Source organism: Sprattus sprattus (genome assembly GCF_963457725.1).
Source record: "Sprattus sprattus genome assembly, chromosome: 1".
NCBI classification, from domain to species: domain Eukaryota; kingdom Metazoa; phylum Chordata; class Actinopteri; order Clupeiformes; family Clupeidae; genus Sprattus; species Sprattus sprattus.
Window position 1 is genome coordinate 53,835,686 of NC_137920.1, and position 10,000 is coordinate 53,845,685.

Below are 10,000 nucleotides of genomic sequence, written 5' to 3' on the forward strand. Positions count from 1 at the left end.
ATTTGGTTACAATGCTTTCGTCCCCCTCTATGGCATCCTTACACCTCTGTGTAAAACTAGAGAGCTCCTCCGTGGAGGAAGAGTCGGAAGAAGAGTCGGATGACGCGTCGGAGGAATCAGGCCCTGACTTGGATGAAGCGCTTGAGTCGGTTCTCTGCGACTGACTTTTCTTCGCCTCTGGTGGACTGCCCTTGTCCTTTTTTCTTGCTGCTAAAAACAGACAATGACAGAGGATGATTAGTGGAAAATATAGGCATGTGGGTGGCACACTAGTAAGTGTGATGGTCTTTGGAAGATAGTTTTCTGAGTTCAGAATCATCCTGTTACTGTTTTTTGTTTTATTATTTACTGTATTAAAAATATCATAATTCATTAGTTATTATTAATTCAAGTTTGGCTTTCTGTAAAATAAAGAAATACAGAATACAGATAATAAATATACATTATGTAGCAACCTGTACCAATATCCTTAATATTTAACAATATACATAATTACATAGTAATTATTCATTATTTATAATATATAATTCACTATTGTGCAATTACATATTAATAATTTTTAATATGCAATATACAGATTTGCTATGCAAACAACTGAAATAATAATAATAATTGTAATACCAATCACCTGCACTCAGTGTATTATAAACACCAGAATTACAATGCAGTTACATAAATATACCACAAAATGGCACTCTAAGACCACAAATGGAAAATACATGCATTGCCTGGGAGTCTAAACTCTAGCTACCACCACGATCCGAACATGTGGATCTCCGTGGTACAGTGTAGGAGACAGGCTAGAACAGGTCGATGCAAACGTACGTGAGGAATGACTAGTATGAAACCACTAGTGTCAATCAACATAAACACGAAGAGAGTAATGCTAGCAGGAAAATACAATTATGCACTTACATCATCAGTAACGCATACGGCAACACAATGTTAACTTTATGTAAGCATTATAGATAATAAGCACGTGGTATTAGACCATGAGGGCACGTATGGCTGGCACGAAAAGGTTTCAAGTTCCCAAGTGTATTGTCAAATATGGGAAATTGACTTACTCATAGCCAGTTGTTCCCTCAGGAAGTCCCTCTCAAATAGTCATGTCTTTCAGCATCTCCTGCTGCCAGTCCAATATCTGCCTGGCCATCTCCAGCTCACGGCGCAGTCTAGTTGACGTCAATTGAGCATTAGGAGCGAGTGTGGTCCTAGCTAAATGTTTGGGGGAAAGAATACAACTTTTCAATAAAAATGTTCACACCGCTAATTTCCAATAATGAAGGTTAATCATATGCAAATTCAGCAAGAAGGGAAATAGTTTTGTTAGTCTAAGGTTACTAGCTACGTAGTGTAACAGGTGGAACCAACCATAGGAAAAAGTTATATTAAATGTAGCTTCAAACAGTTATTTCACACTGAAACACTTTCCACCCTGTTCATGACAATATTCTTAACACAGATACCTGTCCTACTCACCGGTGAGTTCTTCTAACTGAAACAAAAGCCACAATAACCAGAACACAAAATAGCATTGCCCCGTACCAACATGCACTAAATCCTCTGTGTGTTAATAACACTAGCAACATACATTCATAAATGCAATAAACTTATATACATAAATGCAACAAAAGAACGTTTTGCCCATTAAACACATTACACAATCAAAATTCAATGTTTTTCACATTCACTATGCTGTTCGTTGCACTGTTCTGTTCAACGTTTAGTTCAAAATGGTTGAGCCACGGTCATCAAAGTGTATAGAAATGTTCCCAAGATTGATATTACCGTCGCGGACACTTTGCAGCTCATTGACGATGTGGAGTCACATGTGGGAGGGTATTACTTACCACAACATCAATCAGTAGCGTGGGAGAGGGAGGGAGAGAGAGAGAGAGAGAGAGAGAGAGCAAGTGTGCTGCACGCACATCAGGGGCTGTAGTGGTGAAAACGGCTAGCTGTCCTCGTTCGTTGGCGTGGTGTAGTCTCCGATGTTGGCGACGAGCTAGTTTCTAAATATTAATACACTTTGCTAACTAGCGAGGACATTCCGCCTCACACTACAACGTGCTATACTTCTTAGCAGTAACACCAGGCGATCTTCAGAGCTGGTGATGTAAATTCTTGCTTCCTCCACACGGCCACTCTACCGTAGTTCATCCGTAACACGGACACTAACAGACCTAACAAACTTGGAGCTAAACTTGCAATTAACTGACTTATCCTACCGTCACTCTTTCTCAATCACATGTGAGGTATCCGGGCGCCGCCATCTTCTCTCTTAACATTCTCCGTCTGCCCCTTGTCCCGCCCTCTCCGCTCTCTCCATTGGCCAGTGCACCACTTTGGGATATCAATCTCTGTTCCACACCCAATAGCACCACAGAACTTGACCATAGGTCCAGCCAATCAGTGACTGGAAAGTTGGTGCACTGGCCAATGGAGAGAGCGGAGAGGGCGGGACAAGGGGCAGACGGAGAATGTCATTGTCTGTTTTTAGCAGCAAGAAAAAAGGACAAGGGCAGTCCACCAGAGGCGAAGAAAAGTCAGTCGCAGAGAACCGACTCAAGCGCTTTATCCAAGTCAGGGCCTGATTCCTCCGACGGGTCATCCGACTCTTCTTCCGACTCTTCCTCCACGGAGGAGCTCTCTAGTTTTACACAGAGGTGTAAGGATGCCATAGAGGGGGACGAAAGCATTGTAACCAAATTAAAAGCATATAAAGAGTCTGGCAAACTTTTGCCAATAAATAAAACAAATTAGCTGATCCCCTTATTTAAAGTTCCATTGTTGTTGTTGCTGTTGTGTTCAGCATATTAGAATGCATGTTTAAATGTGAATTTATTGTGAGTGTAGTTTCTTAAATAAATGTTTTCCAATTTCACTTAATTCCCTCGATGCTGTGTTGTGTGTTTTTGCCATTGATATGTTTAACAACCTAACGTTTGAGGTCATTTTTGGAGTTGTTGCTGCAGAAGTGTCGACTAATGGTATGTCCCTCAGTAACAGGCCATTTGTAAATACTTATAAAGTATAGACAGCTCCTACTTTATATCAACCCATACAAAACACTTAACTAATGATAAGAAAATGGTTTCAGTAGTGTGTTCCTGAGTTATGGGCCATTTGTAAATGCTTATAAAGTATAGACAGTGCCAACTTTATATCAACCCATGCAAAACACTTTACTAATGGTAAGTAAATGGTTTCTATAGTATGTTCCTCAGTTACTGGCCATTTGTAAATGCTTATAAAGTATAGACTTATGAATTGGATGATAGCGTATGCATGACAAAGGTTATTCATGATGACCCATAAATGGTGAGCAGACCATCATACCTTTTAAAGGATATTATGAATCATTACTAACTCATTGAAACCTGCTTGCTTACTCATTTGTAAACTATTTACAAAATGTGAGCAGACCATTATTATATACCTTATTAATGATCTTAAAAATACTTAGAAAATGGTTTGAAAAATGTCCATACAAACATGACTACTCGTTTACAAATAGCTAACTAATGTCCTTATAAATGGTATTTTAGATTGTTAGAAGATAATTTGAAACATGTTCATAAATACATCTATACTCATTTAAAAATAGCTTACTAATGTCCTTATATATGATATTATAGACCATTTGAAACATGTTTGTAAATAGATTAATACTCATTTATTAATCGCCAACTAATGTCCTTATAAAAAACTCTTATAGATCATTAGAAAACAGGTTCATAAAGACATTACTACTCGTTTACAAATACATTACTAAGGTTTGTAAATGTTGGGATAACGATTTGTAAATGATAAACAAACTATGAACAAATGCTTCATAAATTGTTTATTATGGAGGGTTATTATAAAGTGTTACCGAGAAAAACTGTTATTTTACAGATACTTCCTAATTTATTACGAGCAAACACCTTTTATTAAGTAAGGGTACTAAAAGTATAGCAGAGAAATACTGTTATTTTACAATGTCTTCCTCGATATTTAAGATTAAAAACCTTCAATAAAGTGGCAGCCCTTACAGTTCAGCAGAGAAAAACTGTTATTTTACAGATTTTTGTATCTATTATTATTATCGAACACTTTCAATAAAGTGACAGTACTACAAGTTTAGCAAAAAATGCTGTTATTTTACAGATTCTTCCTAATTTATTACGAGCAAACACCATTCATTAAGTCAGGCTTCTTTAATTAAGATTAAAAATCTTCAATAAAGTAGCAGCCATAACAGTTCAGCAGAGAAAAACTGTTATTTTACAGATTTTTGTATCTATTATTAATATCGAACACTTTCAATAAAGCGACAGTACTACAAGTTCAGCAAAAAATGCTGTTATTTTACAGATTCTTCCTAATTTATTATGAGCAAACACCATTCATTAAGTCAGGCTTCTTTAATTAAGATTAAACACCTTCAATAAAGTGGCAGCCCTAACAGTTTTGCAGAGAAACACTGGTATTTTACAGATTTTCCCTCATTTATTACAATGAAACACCTTCAATTAAGTGACGGTAATTCACATTTAGCAGAGAAACTGTCATTTTACAGATTGTTCCTACATTTTTATGATCAAACACATTCAATAAAGTGCTGAGACATGCTCAAGATTGTAAAATGATGGTTTTATTTTGGAAGACAATTATTTCAAACATTGACTTGCAGGGTTTGTGTTAAGAGTTTATGTTTAAACAAAACAGATACATCTAGAAGTTTAGTAAAAAAGCATGACACAAAAGGTAAATTAATTTGTACCAGAAGTTGACAGTGCAACATAGCTGTCACGGAACGTAGCGGCTCAAGGCCGGATTATACTGAGTTTTTAACGCAACGCGTAACCACGCAAGATACACAAGAGCCCCTTGCACAGTTACATAACTCTCTTTTACGTGCTTAAGTGCGTCCCCCAAAATGTCTCCCCAGAAGGAGAGTTTCAGGTGATGCAGAGTTTATTGATGGAGTACAGCCGGGGAACAGGACACAAACATAAACAGAGTATACAAATCTACGAAAGGGTTAACAGACAGAGTTCTAACACAAAGAACAAGATCTAGGAACATGAACTAAAGATCACACAGAGTCTCACTCTGGCTACTGTGCGCAAGGGCAAAGAACAGAGGTACACGGCTACAAGCCGGACAAGACAGTCACATTACTCCCGGTGCCGTATGCACGGCACTCTGGATAATGCAGTCCTGAAAGTCTGCCGGCACCGAACTGGCTGACTCGGAAGCCAGCAGACAGGGAGTTTGCGGGGCTGGACGCCCACGGACAGAGAGCTTGCTGGGTTGGAAGCCAGCTGACAATGGGGTTGTAGTTGCCGGTGGCCGGGAGGCGGAATCCCAGGGACTTAGAGTGGGCCACAGAGCTAGAAGTCTTGGGCAACGGTTTCGTCCTTGTAGCGACAAGACCAAACACGGAGTGAGGGGAGTGCAGGTTATATATAGGGAGTGAATCAGGTGTGTGTGATCATGTGATTGGGGACCTGAATGCAGTGCAGCTGGGACGGTGAATGATACTGATGACATGCAGCTGAGAGTATGAGTGAGAGTGAAACAGGTGTATGTGCTTGTGTGATTGGAAACCTGAATGAGGTGAGTGAGCTGAAGGGGGCGTGGCCGGAGCGGAGCTCAGCAGGAACATGACAATAGCCTTTACCCACTAAAGTTAAAACATTTGACTTCAGACTCATATTAAACTTCATGGAGTGAGTCAGTCCATTGCAAAGTAATTTCCCCCTTGTCTCGTCTTTATTGTTCTGCATTGCTCTGGGCCAGCCAGATCCAAGGTTAGGTCAGGTCAAAAGTATTGGGACACCTGATCATCACACATATATGAGTTTCATGCACATCTCATTCCAAAACTACTCTATAACAGCTGCCTCTCTTGTAGGAAGTCTTTCCACAAGATTTTGGAGTGGGTCTGTTGGATTTAGTGCCCATTCAGCATTAGGGAATTTGGACAATGCTCTTGTGTGACTAGACCAGGCTTGCCGATGCCGTTAGAATGGGTCCCAAATATGTATAGTGGTGTTTAGTTCAGGGGTGGCTTGATTTTAACCGAATGAACAAAGTGAGGTCTGTACAAAAATCTTTGAGTGTGGTGTGGTTTGAGCGTCAATCTTGTCGCTAAATAGGCACCAATTCCCACAGACAATCCAAAATCTTGTGGATAAGTGGTTTGTGTGGAATGGAAACTACTTCCGGCTCAGGCAAGTCTTGTGTTGTACACTGTAAAAAGCAAAGGTGTATATCTATGGTTGAAAGACCATCATCTAAGCTCTTCAATGACCCCTTGCTTATCAGGATAACCCAATCAGCCAGCAAGATACGCGAACCTGTAACTAATATCATAGGTTGACTGACCTGTCAGTCTGACACAACGCGCGCACCCAAGACTATTTTACAGTTGCTATCATATGTCCATGGTTGCTATGGTAAACTCTGCTAAGTCTGTACGTGGAAAATATAAACTAATACTTTCCTTGACTGGTCCACACGTGTGTCAATCATGACTGTAGACCAATGAGATGCAAAGATATCCGAGTGAACAACAGAGAAGGTGGGATGTATTCAAGTGCATTTGTTTTGCCGTTTAGACACGCAAGTTTTAGACAGTTCTATAACGAAATGCAGTTGTACAACGAAACACATTCATTCTACATCATCATGGCTTCTAAATATAAAACAGAGAATCAGCCCCAAAAAAGATTGTTTTTATGGGGTAACAGCAGCATTGAAAGAGCTTCAACCGTTGGATGACTGGTAGAATCAGAAAGCAGCAAAAGTCACGGAAGAGTATGGAGAGGTCACCGATTATTTATCTTCTAACTTTTGATTGGGATGAGATATCAGTTCCACATTTGTTCAGGTGATGGCATACCCTTGGGGGCACACAATTTTATGACAAAACTGGCCATTTCAATTCATTTTCCCACTAACATCCACAGTAATCTAGATGTAAAAGGAAAAAGAATTAGGGAGCGCCTACATTTTGGGGAGGTTATCAACATCTTTCTAAAATTTGAGATAACATATACAGTATGGTACTCTAAAGGTATTTTATCATAGCTTGAGGGGTACTCTGTAACATCAAATTGAAATTTGCCATCATACTATGCTTAAGACTCAAAAGTAGGCCTTTACATTTGGGCATGGAATTTTCGGTAGAATTTTCCGAAAAACATCAAGGTTCTAACAGGTTAATGAAAATGGGTTTGCTGAATTTTTGAGGAATTCACTGTTAATTTACATAGAAACATGATAAATTGTTAGTATGTACACAAACCTTAATATAATGAGCTACATATTTAATTACAGATTATCAGTGTAATTTTATTTACACTTGCATGTATTTTAGAAAAATGGAAAAATTATGTATAAATAATACAGTTATTTTCTGTAAAAAAAAATAGAAATCCATGTAATTTGTCATTATTGGCATTATCCTTAAAATAGCAGTCGTGTTTTTAATTTATAGTTAACCTCCATTATTATATGTAGTTTTGTATACAATTTCACAAAACAGAAAACCACTGTAAAAATGGAGAGTTATTAACTGTAAAATTAGGTTGTTTTTTTACAGTGTAGTTCCTGAACTATGCCCAAAGTTGTTTCACGGAATGTGATTTGCTAAAATGGAGGAGAGGGGCTGAGTGAATTATTAGATTGGGGAGAGTGTCAGGTTATGGCTTTAGAAGGCTTAGTCTGTGTAAGAAGTGTGTCTAAATAAGGCAGCGCAATTTCTGTCTCTCTAATCTCGTTCTCTGTCTCTCCATCTAACTCTTATTCACAGGAACCTTGGGAAGTCTGGTCTGCGAGTATCCTGTTTAGGCCTAGGTAAGTATACACTCACATAATGGTCTTTTGTGTGTGTATGTGTGTGTGAATTTCTAACTAACCATATTCTTTATTATTTCCAGGTACCTGGGTGACCTTTGGTTCTCAGATCTCAGATGAGGTTAGCGCTGTGAAAGTGTTTTTGTCTTAATCATTTATTTATTTGAGTGTTTTTTGAAGCCTCTGCTCCTTCACAGTCATGATCTGGCCCAAGCATGCACATGCACACACACACACACACACACACACACACACACACACACACACACACACACACACACACACACACACACACACACACACACACACACACACACACGAACACAAGAAAACACACACACACACACGAACACACACTCACAAATGCCAAGCAGCTGCCAAGCCCAACCTCAGTCTTCCAAAGGCCACTGGAGAGCTCCCTCAGGGCAGGGGGTTAAGTGCCCTTCTCAAGGGCGCACAGCACTAGATGATGAAGGACCGAGGGGATTGCTAATTTTCTCCCTCCCAGCTCGCTCACCCAGAGATGTATGACCCTGTGTCATGACCACTGTTAAACGCTCATCCAGCTCCTTCTTGCCCCACACCCAGATGGCAGAGAACCTGATGACCATAGCATATGAGAATGGGGTGAACCTGTTTGACACGGCAGAAGTCTACGCCTCAGGCCGGTAAGCAACCATAGAGAACATTTATCCTGATCAGGTGCATGCTTTTGACTCATCCATCATCCAGTGTCATCCATTTATGGGCCTCTCTCCTGCCAATAACACATGGTTTCACATTGATTAATGCGTGCGTTATAGTCTGAATTATGGCCATTGCCTGTATATTTACCTAAGGGTATTTATAGATTCTGGCATGAAATCGTGACATGACAACTTTATCTCCTCCTGTCCCCATCCCCCCGTTCTCTCCCTGTCCGCGCCATCTCGCTGTGACATCGTCTGCAGGGCGGAAATCACTCTTGGGAACATCATCAAGAAGAAAGGATGGAGGTGAGGCCTAGCGTGAGCACTGTTAGCGTAAATAGCGAGCGGCAGCCTGACATTAGTCATACGTGATGTGCAATGCTTTGTGTCCAAATGCATCACACCATGTCACACAGTCCTGTGTGTGTGTGTGTGTGTGAGTTTGACAGATGTTCTAAACTATGGTGATATACTCATAGCGTATGCTCTCATGCCTCATCCGTGAATAACGTCTGAGAGGGAACTTCTGGGCTGCTGTATTAGATTAGTTTGTGAACTTCATAGTCGGAAAGTGTTGTGTGTGACAATTATATAATGTCTTTCCAATGTGTTTTAGGAGATCCAGTTACGTAGTGACAACCAAGATCTACTGGGGAGGACAGTAAGTTCAGTGTGAAAAAGGCAAAAAAATATAGAGAAAATATATACCACACATACAGATGTATAAAGATATATAGATATAAATATATACCCTTATACATTTAAAAGGAAAACTCAACTCTCCTGACTTTGTATTTCTAATCCTACAGAGCAGAGACGGAGAGAGGTCTTTCCAGAAAGCATATCATTGAAGGTAGGGCCCTTTCCACTGCGTTAATGAGCAGTAAACGGAGGTGGATGATGGTCATTACACAACTATGTGCTTGATTTCTGATGGCGATGGTTTTAATGATGGTGGTAGTGATTACAGGGGAAGAGATGCTTGTGGTAATGATGGCCATTTCATAGCGGTGGTGGTAATGTTTCGTTTGGGTTTAAAAGGTCTTCGAGGATCCTTGTCCAGACTGCAGTTAGAATATGTCGACATAGTCTTTGCCAACCGTAATGATGTCAACAGCCCAATGGAAGGTCAGTGATGGTCACATTCAAGATAATGTATATCTGCTGCTTATGATGACAAGATATCACTTGACATATGGTTACGTGTATGTGTGTGTGTGTGTGTGTGTGTGTGTGTGTGTGTGTGTGTGTGTGAACATGTGAACATGCCCTTTGCAGAAGTCGTGCGTGCAATGACCTTTGTAATAAACCAGGGCATGGCGATGTACTGGGGAACGTCGCGGTGGAGCGCTATGGAAATCATGGTGAGTGGCTAACGTTTGCCATCTATCAACTGTCTGCTGTTGTTCTCAGCGGTTCCATGTATTGCTGAAAGCAATTCTGTTTTCCACCACTAGGAG

General features: G+C 40.0%; 1 protein-coding gene across 1 annotated transcript in view; it reads left to right on the plus strand.

Moving 5' to 3' along the window:
- LOC308363645 (voltage-gated potassium channel subunit beta-2) overlaps nt 1-10,000 on the plus strand; it is a gene marked incomplete at both ends in the record, with an annotated part of 31,589 nt that overhangs the window by 19,123 nt on the left and 2,466 nt on the right. The window contains 9 exons of the mRNA XM_080836464.1: nt 7,808-7,851; nt 7,935-7,972; nt 8,440-8,519; nt 8,802-8,846; nt 9,157-9,201; nt 9,350-9,393; nt 9,582-9,668; nt 9,819-9,904; nt 9,998-10,000. The exon at nt 9,998-10,000 is cut by the window's right edge and continues 118 nt beyond it. Coding sequence (XP_080692590.1) covers nt 7,808-7,851; nt 7,935-7,972; nt 8,440-8,519; nt 8,802-8,846; nt 9,157-9,201; nt 9,350-9,393; nt 9,582-9,668; nt 9,819-9,904; nt 9,998-10,000 — 472 coding nt within the window. The remainder of the gene's footprint in view (nt 1-7,807; nt 7,852-7,934; nt 7,973-8,439; nt 8,520-8,801; nt 8,847-9,156; nt 9,202-9,349; nt 9,394-9,581; nt 9,669-9,818; nt 9,905-9,997) is intronic.